Genomic DNA, 18762 nt, shown 5'->3' on the forward strand with positions numbered 1-18762 from the left:
CTTGACTTTGTTGTCCTTAAGCCATTTTTCCACAACTTTGGAAGTATGCTTGGGGTCATTGTCCATTTGGAAGACCCATTTGCGACCAAGCTTTAGCTTCCTGACATGTCTTGAGATGTTGCTTCAATATATCCACCTCATTTTCCTTCATGATAACATCTATTTTGTGAAGTGCACCAGTCCCTCCTGCAGCAAAGTGGCGTTACAAATTGATGCTGCCACCCCCGTGCTTCATGGTTGAGATGGTGTTCTTCGGCTTGCAAGCCATCCCCTTTTTCCTCCAAACATAACGATGGTCATTATGGCAAAACAGTTCTATTTTTGTTTCATCAGACCAGAGGACATTTCTCCAAAATGTACAATCTTTGTCCCCATGTGCAGTTGCAAACCGTAGTCTGGCTTTAGGGCAGTTTTGGAGCAGTGGCTTCTTCCTTGATGAGCAGCCTTTCAGGTTATGTCGATATAGGACTCGTTTTACTGTGGATATAGATACTTTGGTATCCGTTTCCTCCAGTATCTTCACAAGGTCCTTTGCTGTTGTTCTGGGGTTGATTTGCACTTTTCGCACTGAAGTACGTTCATCTCTAGCAGACAGAACACATCTTCTTCCTGAGCGCTATGACGGCTTCGTGGTACCATGGTGTTTATACTTGCATACTATTCTTTGTACAGATGAACGTGGTACTTTCAGTCATTTGGAAATTGCCTGAATGAATCAGACGTGGAGGTCTACAATTATTTTCTGAGGTCTTGGCTGATTTCTTTTGATTTCCCCATGATGTCAAGCAAAGAGGCACTGAGTTTGAAGGCAGGCCTTGAATAACAGACACACCTCCAATTGACTCAAATGATGTAAATTAGCCAATCAGAAGCTTCTAAAACCATGGCAATTTTCTGGAATTTTCCAAACTGTTTAGAAGGCACAGTCAACTTAGTGCATGTAAACTTCTGACCCACTGCACTTGTGAATAATCTATGTCTGTAAACAATTGTTGGAAAAATGACTTGTGTCATGCACAAAGTAGATGTCCTAACCGACTTGCCAAAACTAGTTAAGAAATTTGTGGACTGGTTGAAAAACTAGTTTTAATGACGCCAACCTAAGTGTATGTAAACTTCTGACTTCAACTGTCCATTATGATGAATGTAGGCAACTGTGGCTATTTCAAGGTGTGGAAAGCTCTTAGAGACTTACCCAGAGATACTCAAAGCAGTAATCGCTGATAAAGGTGCTTCTACAAAGTATTGACTTCAATGTTTTCACTTTGTCATTATGGGGTGTTGTGTGTAGATTAGGTGAATTTTTTAAAATCCATTTTGAATTCAGGCTGTAACAACAAAATGTGGAATAAATCCTTTCTCAAGGCATTGTACCTACTTACATTTTGGAAGCTAATAGATTGCATTTAGTTAAAAGAAAAAATTACTCTAATCAAGTCGCTTTGGATAAAAGCGTCTGCTAAATGACTAAAATGTGAAATACTATTAACATGCATGTAAATATGTTAACAATATTTACATATAGAAGAATAATAACTGCAGATTAAATAATACTGTAATTGAAAAGTGTACACCCAATGAGAAAACATATTTGATGAGAATCACAACTAAAATCAATTCTAGTTCTTAAAGCTTAGGCAGCTTGCCTCTAAGAGCGAGAATTGATTTTAGTTGTGATTCTCAAATATGTTCTCATTGGGTGTACAATTTTCAATTACAGCATTATTTAATCTGCAGTTATTTTCTGCTATATGTAAATATTGTTAACATATTTTTACATTTAGCAGACGCTCTTATCCAAAGCGACTTGATTACAATGATTTTGTCTTATCTTTTTTAGCGCTACACACTATCCAAACCCCACAATCGAATAAAGTTACAAACTCTTAGCTTATAGATCACAATGCAAAAAATAAATGAATCGGAACTAACTTCGTGCATCCTTGACAATCACTAATCAATATACAAAAATAGCACGAGTTTTGTCTGAAAGAGACCAAGTGTGAAAACAACCGTAAAAGAGCACCACAGGCAACAAACACTTGAGCCATCCCATGCCTCTACTTCACTTTATTTAGAGCCTTAATGGCAGGTATCCTAGCAACTATTAGACAAAAGCCCTTGGCTGAATCCCAAATCACCCCCCTCCCCTCCATTTGCACGTTTACACACACCTCCTCCATTTGTGTCCCAAAGCTGAGGGAGTGAAAATTATTGAAGGTGTAGGGTGTAATTAGACCTTCAGATAGCCATTTTGACCGAGCCAGCCAGGTTGCAAGCATCAGAGCGAAGTGCTATCCCAACATGCACTACAAAATGTTTGAATTTCATACAAAAGAAAAGAGGTGTGCCTAATTATACGTCACATGCATTTGTTGATGATTGATTTTGAGACTTGACACATGTAACAGACAAAATACCTCCCAAATGAAACGTTTAACTGTTACGGAGGTTTATTAATTTGAATTTCATGCTCGTTTTATCATTTAAAAGTGGAACATGAATTGCATCATTCAAGTCAAGAGTGTGTCCCGCAGTTAATGGGTTTATTGAACCCATCGCCACTCTCTGGAAGTCACCCTTGAAGTTGTCAGCATTACGTGATAACGGAGGGCCCTCTGAGCGAGTTTGTAGGAGAGAGGGGGTGGTTTGGGATTCAACTTGTCTTTATAGCTTGAAGCTAGTTCGGACATCATCCCCAAGACACGGCAGGGCAGAGAGAGAGACACATACCAGGCAAGGCAGGTTAGTTAGCATTGCAGAAACAAAGAGGGAACAAACATACACATAATACATTAAATGTATAACAATACTGTATATGTAGTTAAGGGAAAATGCATCAAATAAATTGTAATGGGATTTGTGTTCAGAGATATAAAAACGATCACCGCAAATGTTTAAATCTTTTCGGCTAGATTTCAACTATCATATGCGCTGTGGAAAATAAAATGTTTATTTGTTAAATACAGGCCAACTGTAATATTATCTGTCTGTAGCAGGAGAACAGAATTCAGTGAGAATGAACTGCACCTGACCTTCCCTAACCTCTGTCAGTGTTTGTCTTTCCATTTCAATGCTGTGCTGTAGTGTGTACAGGGGTTGTTAGCTGCAATGTGTTCGAGAGCAGCTGAGTAGTGGGTGCTGTGTTTACACACACACAAACCACTTGTCCAGTTTATAATATAACAAAACTCATTTATTTTGTGTTGGTGAAGAGACTATAATATCTAACGTAGCTTGGAAATATGTTCAAATGTGTGGTGTAGATGTCAGGATAAAATGGGCACAGTTTTAAATATGGCATTGAGGTTTAAAAAAATAAACTCATTTGTCTACCAACAAACAATAGGCACAAATGGAGGCCTTTTGGAGGTAAATAATGGCTGGATGTTAGGGCAGTGTAGAGTGATTTCAGTGCCAACAGAAACTGTACTTGAATTCAATATTTCTGAATTTGTAATGCACAAATGTAATCATTGAATTCATGAAGTGAACTTGTATTTTATGATTTGAAACTGAAGATTGCATTCAGTTTTACAATTCAATTTAATATTTAAATTCAACATTTATCAAGTCTAGTTTCAAGCAGACAATGAATGCAATATTGAAATAAATATTGAATTTTAAAACTGAATGCAATATTTATTCAAGTTCAATTTATTAATTCAATGGTTCACTTTGTTCATTACAAACCCCAAAATATTAAATTCAAATTCAATAGGCATATCAAAATACAAATTCAGAAATCAAACAGTTTGTTGGCACTGAAATCACTCCATTGCATCGGTGTACATTTCCAAACTGTAGGCTACCTAAATCCTGTGAATGGGTTACAACTTTTCCTTACCTCTGGATGTCTGTGATGAGCCACCAGGCCCATGACCAGCCTCCCACCACATAGGACTTCCCATCGGAGCCACAGCAACCACCTGTTGGCCAACACAGACAACATAAGTATGACATTGTAACCACTATCACTGATGATAACACCATAGAAATAGTACTGTATTTTACACTGAACACATTGTTAGTCATTGTCATTGCACTGCAGTATCATTATCAGAGTATTACACTATTATTAGACCACAGTAAACCAGACCAGTATCATGGTATCAGACCTCAGTTTGAAGAGCTGAGGTACCAGGGAGGAGTGGGTGGAATATAGGTCAATAAATCTAACTGAATGTAGATTGGGATTGAAATTCTTTGCGACAGTACTATAACAATGAACCATAAAGTCATAGCGTATCAAGTCAACCAAAGCTGTACCACACCTCCACATGCCTACAAACAAACCCAATTTAGTGTTAACCTATTACAGTGTCATATTGTATGTAGTGTTATTCCCCTCTTAGTTCAGTGTATTTGTAAGTGTTTTAGGCCTCATGTAGAAACAAGTTATTTAACTGGATTTACAGTCACAACAAGCCTCCTGTAGACCAGAAAAGAAACACTCTCACTAAGAACTTCCTTTTGCTCCACATACACCAACAAACCCCAATTGATGGTGGTGACACTTCTACTGTTAGCTCACACACAAATGAGAAATCTAGTTCTGGAAAACACAATTGTGCTAACAAATGGCAGTTATCAAAAGGGTTTTTACTGGTAGTGGTTGTCGGCCCCCCAGGCTATGATAAGGCCTAGAGTAAATAAACTAACAAAGACAGCTATGATATTAAGGGGATTATTTTGCCACTCCATTCTTCCGACAGGTTAGATTACTTCACGAAAGCAATGCACGGCGCATTGACGGGGAAGAACTCGGTGTTATGATTGACGGTCAAATAGTTGCTAGCTATGACAAGGAAGCTGCCATGTGGGGAATCGTAGGCAGCTCATATCTTATTGATACCATGTCTTGTTTTGAGGTGTTTTGACTCATCACGTCTATGCTAATATAACATTTGCTAGCTAGCTAACCAACAAGTAACAATGTATTTGAGAGAAAAGTGCTCATTGAGCAAATGTACACTGCTCAAAAAAAATAAAGGGAACACTAAAATAACACATCCTAGATCTGAATGAAATATTCTTACAAAAGACTTTTCTTTACATAGTTGAATGTGCAGACAACAAAATCACAAAAAATATAAATGGAAATCAAATTTATCAACCCATGGAGGTCTGGATTTGGAGTCAATCAAAATTAAAAGTGGAAAACCACACTACAGGCTGATCCAACTTTGATGTAATGTCCTTAAAACAAGTCAAAATGAAGCTCAGTAGTGTGTGTGGCCTCCACGTGCCTGTATGATTTCCCTACAACGCCTGGGCATGCTCCTGATGAGGTGGCGGATGGTCTCCTGAGGGAACTCCTCCCAGACCTGGACTAAAGCATCCGTTAACTCCTGGACAGTCTGGTGCAACGTGGCGTTGGTGGATGGAGCGAGACATGATGTCCCAGATGTGCTCAATTGGATTCAGGTCTGGGGAACAGGCGGGCCAGTCTATAGCATCAATGCCTTCCTCTTGTAGGAACTGCTGACACACTCCAGCCACATGGGGTCTAGCATTGTCTTGCATTGGGAGGAACCCAGGGCCAACCACACCAGCATATGGTCTCACAAGGGGTCTGAGGATCTCATCTCGGTACCTAATGGCAGTCAGGCTACCTCTGGCGAGCACATGGAGGGCTGTGCGGCCCCCCAAAGAAATGCCACCCCACACCATGACTGACCCACCGCCAAACCGGTCATGCTGGAGGATGTTGCAGGGAGCAGAACATTCTCCACGGCGTTTCCAGACTGTCACATGCTCAGTGTGAACCTGCTTTCATCTGTGACGAGCACAGGGCGCCAGTGGCTAATTTGCCAATCTTGGTGTTCTCTGGCAAATGCCAAACGTCCCAAGCACAACCCCCACCTGTGGACGTCGGGCCCTCATACCACCCTCATGGAGTCTGTTTCTGACCGTTTGAGCAAACACATGCACATTTCTGGCCTGCTGGAGGTAATTTTGCAGGGCTCTGGCAGTGCTCCTCCTTGCACAAAGGCGGAGGTAGCGGTCCTGCTGCTGGGTTGTTGCCCTCCTACGGCCTCCTCCACGTCTCCTGATGTACTGGCCTGTCTCCTGGTAGCGCCTCCATGCTCTGGACACTACGCTGACAGACACAGCAAACCTTATTGCCACAGCTCGCATTGATGTCCCATCCTGGATGAGCTGCACTACCTGAGCCACTTGTGTGGGTTGTAGACTCAGTCTCATGCTACCACTAGAGTGAAAGCACCGCCAGCATTCAAAAGTGACCAAAACATCAGCCAGGAAGCATAGAAACAGAAGTGGTCTGTGGTCCCCACCTGCAGAACCACTCCTTTATTGGGGGTGTCTTGCTAATTGCCTACAATTTCCACCTGTTGTCTATTCCATTTGCACAACAGCATGTGAAATTTATGGTCAGTGTTGCTTCCTAAGTGGACAGTTTGATTTCACAGAAGTGTGATTGACTTGGAGTTACATTGTGTTGTTTAAGTGTTCCCTTTATTTTTTTTGAGCAGTGTATTTAAGTTTTCAATAAAATGTAGAGGAAATATAATTTAAAATGTTGTCAATCTTTTGTTTCTAAGTTAACTGGTGGGGTTTTGCTCCACGGTTGTAACACCTTGGGTTTGTTGCGCAACAACCCACCAGTCTATTATAGCTGCCTTTCAGAAGGAGCAAATTCAGTTGAGAGGAGTGTTGAGAATGACTGTCAGCTGTAAGGGCAACCAGGGTTGTGTTCAATAAGGCACATTGTAGATAAATGTTTCATGCCAAGGGAACATTGTCTGTTCATCTACCCAGACAAGCATGTGCAATATCCCTCCAAAATGTGAGGAAATGCAGTTTGCCTAAGGTACTGTAGACCTGAGAGGAAATTAAAGAATCATTCAAAGCAAATTCATTGCATGAACCACCACCATATTAAATAGCCTAGCATTTTGACTAAACACAAGAGTTTCTAAGCTTCCTTGCGGATCATGAGGACATGGCTTCATGTCACATTAATAAAATATCTGCCGTTGGGGGCCTCCCGGGTGGCGCAGTGGCTAAGGGCACTGCAGCGCCAGCTGTGCCACCAGAGACTCTGGGTTCGCGCCCAGGCTCCGTCGTAAACGGCCACGAGGTCCGTGGGGCGACACACAATTGGCATAGCGTCGTCCGGGTTTGGCAGGTAGGGATATCCTTGTCTCATCATGCACCAGCGACTCCTGTGGTGGGCCAGGCACAGTGCACACTAACCAAGATTGCCAGGTGTTTCCTCCAACACATTGGTGCGGCTGGCTTCCGGGTTGAATGCGCGGTGTTAAGAAGCAGTGCGGCTCGGTTGGGTTGTGTATCGGAGGACGCATGACCTTCAACCTTAGTCTCTCCCGAGCCCGTACGGGAGTTGTAGCGATGAGACAAGATGGTAGCTACTAACAATTGGATACCATGAAATTGGGGAGAAGGGGGTAAAATTCAACCACAAAAAAATGTCTGCTGTTGTTTCTCGCATGATGTGTGTGATTCAATCCTTTTATAGTGTGAGAGAAAAAAAAAATTCACTCTTCATCTAAGGTATTCTGGCTTACAGGTTTAAAACTCACAACAAGCAGTACCATCTAAGGGCGTCAAGCATTTCTGGCTGTTGACCAGAAATGTCCAGCTTTCACGACACCCCCACACACGAGGGGGAGACGCTGACTTGTCTTGACTGCAAACAATCTTTAACTTATTATTAGGCCTACAGAATGACATTTTAGCTGCAAGGGCATCCCGCTCAGAGGCTATTTACAGAGCCTTCAGAAAGTATTCACACTAGAGGTCGACCGATTAATCGGAATGGCCAATTTCAAGTTTCCATAACAATCGGATATCAGTCATTTTGGACGCCGATTTTGCAGATTTCTTTTACACCTTTATTCAACTAGGCAAGTCAGTTAAGGAAACATTCTTATTTTCAATGACAGCCTAGGAAAGGTGGGTTAACTGCTCTGTTCAGGGGCAGAATGACAGCTTTTACCTTGTCAGCTCTGGGATTCAATCTTGCATCCTTACGGTTAACTAGTCCAACCACCTGCCTCTCATAGCACTCCACAAGGAGCCTGCCTGTTACGCAAATGCAGTAGAAGCCAAGGTAAGTTGCTAGCTAGCATTAAAAACGTATCTTATAAAAAACAATCATAATCACTAGTTAACTACACATGGTTGATGATATTACTAGTTTATCTAGCATGTCCTGCGTTGCATATAATCGATGCAGCGCTGGGGGATGATTTAACAAAAGCGCCTTTATGGTTAGGTACAATCGTGGAACGATTGTGCTTTTTTTTCACAAACACCAATGCCTTAAAATCAATACACAGAAGTATATATTTTTAAACCTGCATATTTAGCTAAAAGAAATCCAGGTTAGCAGGCAATATTGACCTGGTGAAATTGTGTCACTTCTCTTGCATTCATTGCACGCAGAGTCAGAGTATATGCAACAGTTTGGGCCACCTGGCTCATTGCGAACAAATTTGCCCCAGAATTTTACATAATTATGACATAACATTGAAGGTTGTACAATGTAACAAGAATATTTAGACTTAGGGATGCCACCCATTAGATAAATACCGAACGGTTCCATATTTCACTGAAATAAACGTTTTGTTTTCGAAATGATAGTTTCCGGATTCGACCATATTAATGACCAAAAGCTTGTATTTCTGTGTGTTATAATTAAGTCTATGATTTGATATTTGATAGAGCAGTCTGACTGAGCGATGGTAGGCAGCAGCAGGCTCGTAATCATTCATTCAAATAGCACTTTCGTATGTTTTGCCACAGCTCTTCACAAGCACAGCGCTGTTTATGACTTCAAGCCTCAGCCTAATAGCTGGTGTAACCGATGTAAAATGGCTAGCTAGTTAGCGGGGTGCGCGCTAATAGCGTTTCAAAGGTCACTCGCTCTGAGATTTGTAGTAGTTATTCCCCTTGCTCCGCAAAGGCCGCGGGTTTTGTGGACCGATGGGTAACGCTGCTTCGAGTGTGGCTGTTGTCGATGTGTTCCTGGTTCAAGCCCAGGTAGGGGCGAGGAGAGGGACGGAAGATACTGTTACACTGGCAATACTATAGTGCCTATAAGAACATCCAAAGTAGATGAAATGCAAATGGTATGGAGAGAAATATTCCTATAATAATTACAACCTATAACTTCTTACCTGGGAATATTGAAGACTCACGTTAAAAAGGAACCACCAGCTTTCATATGTTCTCATGTTCTGAGCAAGGAACTGTTATATAAATAATCTAATATAAAGCGTTACTAGCAGACCAAAGCTCTGGTTAAACCGGATGCCCTCAGAACTCTGGGCCCAGTGTCTTCAGCCAAGTCTAGAGCCTGTGTGCAATAACATGATTATCCGAAGGACACACAGCTGCCATCACGCAAATATTACTCCCCTGTAAAACTACAAGGAGCATCCTGCAACACTAACGAGCTTAGAAGTGCCAAGCTATCTCGCTGACATTGAACCCTGCATGCACTCCTGCAAAGACAGGAAACACCTGAGCCTAAAGCAGACATTACCAATATCCACGTTTCCTGGACACACATACATTACACGAAGCACTGTACACACTCTACCCCCCCCCTACTGGTCGGGTGCCAAGAGCAAAGGACTTTGCTGTGCACCAATGGGGCCCGCTCTGGCGAGAGCAAGGCCCGCCTCCAACTCTTCAGGACCAGTCAGAAGACCAACACGACAAGACTCCACCTACATATTCCATGTATAAAATCTGCTGTGACCAATATCTAGGCCTCTTTTTCACCTGACTCCTTACCGGGTTATATGAACTAGATCCGTGCACGTTAAACTGCGGGACAAGATATCTTTGACCAATAAACAGCCTTTTTGATACACCTGATTCCACTCTGTCCAGCGTCGTTGATTTGCATTCCCTCTCCAGTATGAAAAACTAACAGAACTTAAACGTTAGCTTTCTTACATGGCACATATTGCACGAGCCTTAGGTTCTGGATTTGACCATATTAATGATCTATCATCTCGAACACAAGACCTGTATTCTGTCAGTGAAATACAGAACCGTTCTGTATTTTATCTAACGGGTGGCATCCATCAGTCTAAATATTCTTGTTACATTGCACAACCTTCAATGTTATGTCATAATTATGTAAAATTCTGGCAAATTAGTTGACAATGAGCCAGGCGGCCCAAACTGTTGTATATACCCTGACTCCGCGTGCAATGAACGCAAGAGGTGACAATTTCACCTGGTTAATATTGCCTGCTAACCTGGATTTCTTTTAGCTAAATATACAGGTTTAAAAATATATACTTCTGCGTATTCATTTTAAGAAAGGCATTGGTGTTAATGGTTAGGTACACGGAGTAACGACAGTCCTTTTTCGCAAATGAGCACTGCACCGATTATATGCAACGCAGGACACGCTAGATAAACTAGTAATATCAACCATGTGTAGTTAACTAGTGATTATGATTGATTAAGTTTAATACTAGCTAGCATCTTCCCGTGGCTTCTTACTGCATTCGTGTAACAGGCAGGCTCCTCATGAGGCAGGTGGTTAGAGCATTGGACTAGTTAACCGTAAGGTTGTCAGCTCGGCTTCAATCTTGCAAGGTAAAAATCTCTCGTTCTGCCCCTGAACAAGGTAGTTAACCCACCGTTCCAAGGCATTCATTGAAAATAAGAATGTGTTCTTAACCGACTTGCCTAGTTAAAGATGAAAAAAAAGGTGTAATTTTTTTTTTTTAAATAGGCAAAAATCGGTGTCCATAATGACTGATTGCCGATTGTTATGAAAACTTGAAATCGTCCCTAATTAAAATCGGTCAACCTCTAATACTCTAACTTCTGTCTAGTGAAATGCCACTCAATTTAAAAACCTAGATTACTTTTTATGCAATATTGCCCAGCCCTACGTGCTGGTCAGAGACAGTACCATTCAGCACGCATTGCATACTGAAATTTTGCAATGAGGGGTGTGGGCCATATTACAAGATGGACGTCTTAATGCAGGTCTCCAAAGTGGAGAGGAGCAATGCTGAAACTGACCATGGAAGGATGGATTATTTCAGTGACTGACTTGTAGTCACAGCTGCTGCTCTGCTTCCCTCAGAATACTTCAGATGCCAGACAGACTCCACGTACTAGAGGCCACCATGGGAGTGAGAATTTACCCCTTAAAAAGCATGGCATCACATTTTGGCTCGCTTCATGCCTGGTTGATTCATGCGCTATGGCTAGGCCTTTGTTTCTTAGAAGAAAAAAAAGGTCCTATTTTACTAATCTTTTTTATTCTAAGAGAAAATCATAAGTGTTACTAGTGGGTGGTCTGTTCATAATGGACAGTTATCAAATTGTATTTATCACATGCACCAAACACAATAGGTGCAGACCTTATTGAAATGTTTACCTTCAAGCCCTTATTAAACAACAATGCAGTAAAGAAAAAGTATTAAGTACAAAAAAAGGGTCTGGGCTACTTTCTCAAATAATCTTAAGGTATGCTTTCACCGTAAAGCATTTTTTTATTTTTTATTTTTATTTTTTTAAATCTGACACCGTGGTTGGATTCACAAGAAGTTCATCTTTAAACCTATGTAAAATATGTTTTGTTTTCTGAATTTTTATGAGTATTTTTGTATTTGAATTTGGCACTCTGCAATCTCACTGGATGTTGACCAGGTGTGATGCTAGCGTCCCACATACCCTAGAGAGGTTAAAAGGCTGCTAAAATTGTAAATATTGGTATCGTTTTTGGCAAGGAAAATGTCGGATAGCAGCCAAAAATGTCATATTGGTGCATCCCTAGTTTAAATGTCTTACTCACGTCGGCTACGGAGAGCGTGATCACACAGTCTTTCGGAACATCGGATGCTCTCATGCATGCTTCAGTGTTGCTTGCCTGGAAGCGAGCATAGAAGTGATTTAGCTCATCTGGTAGGCTCGTGTCACTGGGCAGTGCACGGCTGTGCTTCCCTTTATAGTCTAATAGTTTTCAAGCCCTGCGACATCCGACGAACGTCGGAGCCGGTGTTGTACGATTCAAGCCTAGTCCTGTATTGATCCTGTGATGGCTCGTTGGAGGGCATAGCAGGATTCCTTATAAGCTTCCGGGTTAGAGTCCCGCTCCTTGAATGAGGCAGCTCTACCCTTTAGCTCAGTGCGAATGTTAACTGTAATCCATGGCTTCTGGTTGGAGTATGTACGTACAGTTACTGTGGAGACGATGTTGTCGATGTACTTATTGATGAAGCCAATGACTGATGTGGTGTACTCCTCAATGCCATCGGAAGAATCCTGGAACATATTTCAGTCTGTGCTAGCAAAACAGTCCTGTAGCTTAGCATCTGCGTCATCTGACCACTTCTATATTGACCGGATGGACTCTACCTTTCTTAAAAACTACAAAGAGTCACTCATTGGCCCCATTACTAAGGTCACCAACACATCTATTGGTCTCGGTGTGTTTCCAAGGGTATGGAAGTCGGCCATAATAACGGCCATCTTTAAATCAGGCGACCCTGCTGACGTGAGTAACTACAGGCCCATTAGTATACTACCTGTGGTGTCAAAGGTTGTCGAAAAGTGTGTAGCAGAACAACTGATTGCCCACCTCAACAACAGCCCCTTCACATTACACTCCATGCAGTTTGGCTTCAGAGCGAAACACTCCACAGAAATGGCCAATTGCTTTCTTCTGGAAAATGTGAAGTCCAAGATGGACAAAGGGGGTGCTGTTGGGGCTGTGTTTCTGGACCTAAGGAAGGCTTTTGATACTGTTAACCATGAGATTCTCATCACAAAATTGTCAAAGTTCAACTTTCCCCTGATGCCTTGAGATGGATGAAATCATACCTTGAAGGCAGAACTCAGTGTGTCAGAGTGAGCAATGAGCTGTCGCCCTATCGTAGCTATGATGTGGGCGTGCCCCAAGGGTCAATACTGGGGCCCCTCCTGTTCAGCCTGTACATTAATGATCTGCCTTCTGTCTGTACTGGGTCTGAAGTTCAAATGTATGCAGATGATACAGTGATATATGTGCATGCAAAGAGCAAACAACAAGCAGCACAAGAACTCACTACTGTAATGGTCCAGGTTACAAAGTGGCTCAGTGACTCGTGTTTGCATCTCAATGTGAAAAAGACTGTTTGCATGTTCTTCACAAAGAGGGCAACAGATGCTACTGAGCCAGATGTCTATGCGTCAGGGGAGAAGCTCCAGGTGGTATCCGATTTTAAGTACCTTGGCATCATACTTGATTCCAACCTCTCTTTTAAAAAGCATGTGAAAAAGGTAATTCAAATAACTAAATTCAACCTAGGTAATTTCCGATTTATACGAAATTGTTTGACTACAGAGGTAGCAAAACTGTACTTCAACTCTATGATACTCCCCCACTTAACATACTGCTTGACTAGTTGGGCCCAAGCTTGCTGTACAACATTAAAACCTATTCAGTCTGTCTACAAACAGGCCCTCAAAGTGCTTGATAGGAAGCCCAATAGCCATCATCATTGTCACATCCTTAGAAAGCATGAGCTCTTGAGTTGGAAAAATCTTGTGCAATACACCGACGCATGTCTTGTATTCAAGATCCTTAATGGCCTGGCTCCCCCTCCACTCAATATTTTTGTTAACCTCTTACACTTATGGTGGCGCTATTTCATTTTTGGAAGAAAAACGTTCCCGTTTTAAACAAGATATTTTGTCACAAAAAGATGCTCGACTATGCATATAATTGCTACTGTTCGAAAGAAAACACTGACGTGTCCAGAAATACAAATATCTTCTCTGTGCGTGCCCTTTAACGTGAGCTTCAGGCAAAACCAAGATGACTTGGCATCCAGGAAATGACAAGGATTTTTGAGGCTCTGTCTTTCATGATCTCCTTATATGGCTGTGAACGCAAGAGGAATGAGTCTGCCCTTTCTGTCGTTTCCCCAAGGTGTCTGCAGCATTGTGACGTATTTGTAGGCAGATCGTTGGAAGATTGACCATAAGAGACCACATTTACCACGTGTCCGCCAGGTGTCCTGCGCCGAAATTGGTGCGCAAAAGTCACCTGCCAGTATTTTTCCATGGGGCACAGAGAGAGAAGCAAGCTTCCACGAACTGCATGTCAATGAAGAGATATGTGAAAAAACACCTTGAGGATTGATTCCAAACAACGTTTGCCATGTTTCGGTCGATATTATGTAGTTAATCCGGAAAAAGTTTCACGTTGTAGGTGACTGCATTTTCGGTTCGTTAGCCAGGCGCAATGTAGAAAACGGAACGATTTCTCCTACACACAGACGCTTTCAGGAAACACTGCGCATTTGGTATGTGGCTGGGAGTCTCCTCATTGAAAACATCAGAAGCTCTTCAAAGGTAAATGATTTTATTTATTTGGTTCTGGCTTTTGTGAAAATGTTGCGTGCTACATGCTACACAAAATGCTATGCTAGCTTTGCATACTCTTACACAAATTAGTCAATTTCTATGGTTCAAAAGCATATTTTGAAAATCTGAGATGACAGTGTTGTTAAGAAAAGGCTAAGCTTGAGAGCAAACGCATTATTTTAATTTTATTTGCGATTTTCAGAAATCGTTAACGTTGCGTTATGCTAATGAGCCTGAGGCTTAGTCACAATCCCGGATCCGGGATGGGGAGTTTCAAGAGGTTAAACAGAAAACCCAGATATATGGCAGCAGATCCACAAGGTCTGCCATGAGAGGTGACTGTATAGTTCCCCTAAGGAAAAGCATCTTTAGTAAATCTGCATTCTCTGTGAGAGCTTCCCATGTCTGGAATACACTGCCATCAGACACACATAAGTGCACCACATCACACTTTCACAAAATGCTTGAAGACATGGCTAAAGGTCAATCAGATTTGTGAACATGGTCCCTAGCTGTGTGTTGCCGCTTTCCATGTTGTCTGTAGCTTGTGAGGTGTGGAAACACTTTGTTGCTTTTATGAATTTTGTCTTGCTGCTTTTTGCTCTATGTTGCTCTGTCTGTATGCTACATCTTGCTTGTCCTATGTTGCTATTGTCTATATTGTAATTGTTTTTAATAACCTGCCCAGGGACTGCGGTTGAAAATTAGCCGGCTGGCTAAAACCGGCACTTTTACTGAAACGTTGATTAATGTGCACTGCCCCTGTAAAAATAAAAATAAACTCAAACTCAAACCGAGCCACTGGTGCTTCCTGCTTTAGAATCTGCATGCAAACAGGATTCAGGAGGATAGAATTATGGTCAGATTTTCCAAATGCAGGGAGAGCTTTGTACGCATCTGTGTGTGGAGTAAAGGTGGTCTAGAGTTTTCCCCCCTCTGGTTGCACATTTAGCATACAAGTAAAATGGATTTACGTCTCCAGCCACCAAAAGCGCCGCCTCTGGATGAGCGTTCTTGTTTGCTTATGGCCGTATACAGCTTGTTGACTGCAGTCTTAGTGATAGCATTGGTTTGTGGTGGTAAATAGACAGTTATGAAGACTATAGATAAACTCTTTAAATAGTGTGGTGTCTTCACTATCATTAAATTGAAGACTTAGTTTTTAATCAAAGATTCTATGTAATTAGTATTACGCGAACCTCTCTGGGCAACCCGACGCGCTAGCGTCCCACCTTGCCAACAATAAATGCAAATGCGCTACGCCAAATGCTAATAGCACTCGTTAAAACTCAAACGTTCATTAAAAACACATGCAGGGTACTCAATTGAAGCTACACTCGTTGTGAATCTAGCCAACAAGTCAGATTTTTAAAATGCTTTTTGGCGAAAGCATGAGAAGCTATTATCTGATAGCATGCAACACCCCGAAATACCTGAAGGGGACGTAATCAAAAGAATTAGCGTAGCCGGCGTTACACAAAACGCAGAAATAAAATATAAAACATTCATTACCTTTGACGAGCTTCTTTGTTGGCACTCCTATATGTCCCATAAACATCACAATGGGGTCTTTTTTCAATTAAATCGGTCCTTGTATACCCAAAATGTCCATTTATGAAGACTGTGATCCAGGAAAAACAGTTTCTAAACGCAACGTTTTTTTTAATTAAAAAAGTTGCCTATAAACTTTAACAAAACACTTCAAACTACTTCTGTAATCCAACTTTAGGTATTAGTAAACGTTAATAAACGATCAAATTGATCACGGAGCGATCTGTATTCAATAGGAGCAAGTTTGGAAAACGTAGTCCACTTTCCCCCTTCCATTTCTTCCTGCTGTGTACCCGACGAGAGGATGTGCCTATTACCCATATGACCAAGGATTGGTCACTGGCGACATCGTGTGGAAGCTGTAGGAACTGTAAGCCGGTCGCTATCTATTATACCTTGCAATAGACAATACAGAGACTGGCGGATTGATTTTTTCTTTGTCGATTTTGTGATCAGGTTTCCTTGCGATTTTGACCATGAAACACGTTCTGTTAGTCACAGACATCATTTAACCAGTCTTAGAAACTTCAGAGTGTTTTCTATCCACACATACTAATCATATGCATACACTATATTCCTGGCATGAGTAGCAGGACGTTGAAATGTTGCGCGATTTTCAACAGTATGTTGAAAAAAGTAGCCTGATCTCTAACAGGTTTTAAACTGATTAATCATGTAACTGTAATTAACTAGGAAGTCTGGGCACCAAGGACAATATTCAGATTAAAGTTATAATTTCCTAAAATAACTTTTCAGATATTTTACATCTGATCAAATAGTCTGATTAATGAATTATTTATTTTACCTCACTTTAGTCTCATTCCAAACGTCGTAAATGATTGGTTATCTGCGCGAACCCAGTCTTCACTATGAGTCATCCATACATCAATTGTCTTAAATCATTTATTTATTACTAACTAAGTAATTCACAGAAATGCATAAACAAAAAGTGAATATGGTTACAAGAAATGTACAAGTGCCCTAGAGGGCTAAACCGGCATCGCGGCTTGTTAGACAAAAGGGGAAGTGGTGGTCGACCAAGAACTCACTACAGAGTTAATAATTCTAACAATTGAAATTTTAATCCTTTACACATGAACGCTCACTCATTCGGGAACAATTGCAATCAATATATATTTACGCTCAGTGTGTAGTCTTGGTCGCTGGTGAAAAGTTTGTTTCTTTTGTAGAATTATCCGTCTCTCTCCCTCTCTGTGTGGTTAGAGTGGATTGTTCAGATTGACATTCATTCGTTATAGAATGGTTGTTTCAGCGGTTGTCGTTCGTCGCATTGAATGATACCGAATTCCTAGCTGCAGACTAGTAATTAATAAAGACTTGTTCTTATTCTGTCTGTATCGATAGTCTAAGAGTTTACCACGTGGTATGGTTAAAAGGTTCAGCAATGGTCTACAACCTTTGTCCCCTCGTAATGGAGGAAAACATGGTCTGGTGATAATTTCTCAAAGTTGGGTTTTATTCGGAATTGCAGAAAAGGGGCTGTCCCAGGATGCCTGACCCTAACTGGGCTCAGGGGCGGTCCTCTGATTTAGTTCAACTCAAAAGGGAATTGGCGTTTCCTTCATTAAACAGACCAAAACCACATTGAAAATTGTGTAAACAGTATCATACTCACTCATTCATCTTATACAACAATTAGATGTAAACCTGAGGCTATTATATAAACAGGGTTATGGTAATATGGCCACACCGTCTCTCATGAGCTTCCACAAGTTGTAACACATGGACCAGTTCGTAGCTGGATTCTTCACCGATCTTATATACCTTTTCCAGAACATGAAATTTGTTCGGACCTCGAGCTTTGCGAGGTGGAAGAAATTCCTTTGTTCTCTATGAAGATTCACTCTCCCTTATACTGTGTGGCCATGAGGCAGGGTCTTCTCCTCAGGAATTTACAATCTCTCTGACCACAGCAGCCTAGTTGAAGGAGGCAAGGGTGAGGCAGGGAGAGGGGGATGGGGCTTGCTGTACCCAAAGAGGACAACGTCATGACAGTGGTCTACAGCTTATCGTGAGATAGGATTTGCTCTCCTGAGGTAGAGGAAATCCTCAAGACTTCCTTACTATTAGATTTCGTGCACCAGCTGTTTACAAATATACACAGACAGTCACCCCTTGTCTCACCGGAGACGGCTGTTCCATCTTGCAGATGCAGAGTAAACCCCGCCAGCTGTATGTTATTCACGTTGTCAATTAGCCACGACTCAGTGAAACATAAGATATTACAGTTTAAAACTTCGGGCTAGGTGGCAGTATTCAGAAGTTTGGATGAATGAGGTACCCAAAGTAAACTGCGTGTTACTCAGGCCCAGAAGCTAGGATATGCATATAATTACTATTGTATAGATTACTAAAGTTTCCAAAACTGTTAAAATAATGTCTGTGAGTATAACAGAACTGATATGGCAGGCAAAAACCCGAGGACAATCCAGCCAGATCTTTTTTTCAGCTCACCCTTGATTACTATGGCTGTCAATGGGAATACAAAAGGAATACCTCCCAGATTGCAGTTCCTATTGCTTCCACTAGATGTCAGTCTTTAGAAAGAGTTTCAGGCTTGTTTTTTTTTTTTTTTTTTATAAAGTGGCTCCTATTTTGGCTGTAGTGTTTGTTGCCTGTTCCGTTGAGTGCACATACTTCGTTATTTATCTCCGGTAATGGTCTCCGGTATTCTCCATCTTAAATTTTAACATTTATTTACATATTAGGGTACCTAAGGATTGATTAGGAATGTTTGGAAGAAGTTTATTGGTAACGTACGGGATTCATTTGTATGCATTTTAAACGAGGGAACCGGTGGATTACCGAGTTGAG

At 41.4% G+C, this 18762-nt stretch overlaps 1 protein-coding gene across 5 annotated transcripts in view; it reads right to left on the reverse strand.

Moving 5' to 3' along the window:
* The window catches only part of LOC135548614 (flotillin-2a), a 40498-nt gene that overhangs the window by 17063 nt on the left and 4673 nt on the right, over positions 1-18762 (reverse strand). For 4 of the 5 annotated variants that reach the window (XM_064978414.1, XM_064978412.1, XM_064978413.1 and 1 more), the window contains one exon: positions 3848-3929. In XM_064978414.1, coding sequence (XP_064834486.1) covers positions 3848-3929 — 82 coding nt within the window. Of the gene's footprint in view, positions 1-3847; positions 3930-11821; positions 11897-18762 lie in introns of all 5 variants that reach the window. The other variant, XM_064978411.1, reaches the window with a different exon arrangement.

This window comes from Oncorhynchus masou, chromosome 11 (genome assembly GCF_036934945.1).
Source record: "Oncorhynchus masou masou isolate Uvic2021 chromosome 11, UVic_Omas_1.1, whole genome shotgun sequence".
NCBI lineage: Eukaryota > Metazoa > Chordata > Actinopteri > Salmoniformes > Salmonidae > Oncorhynchus > Oncorhynchus masou.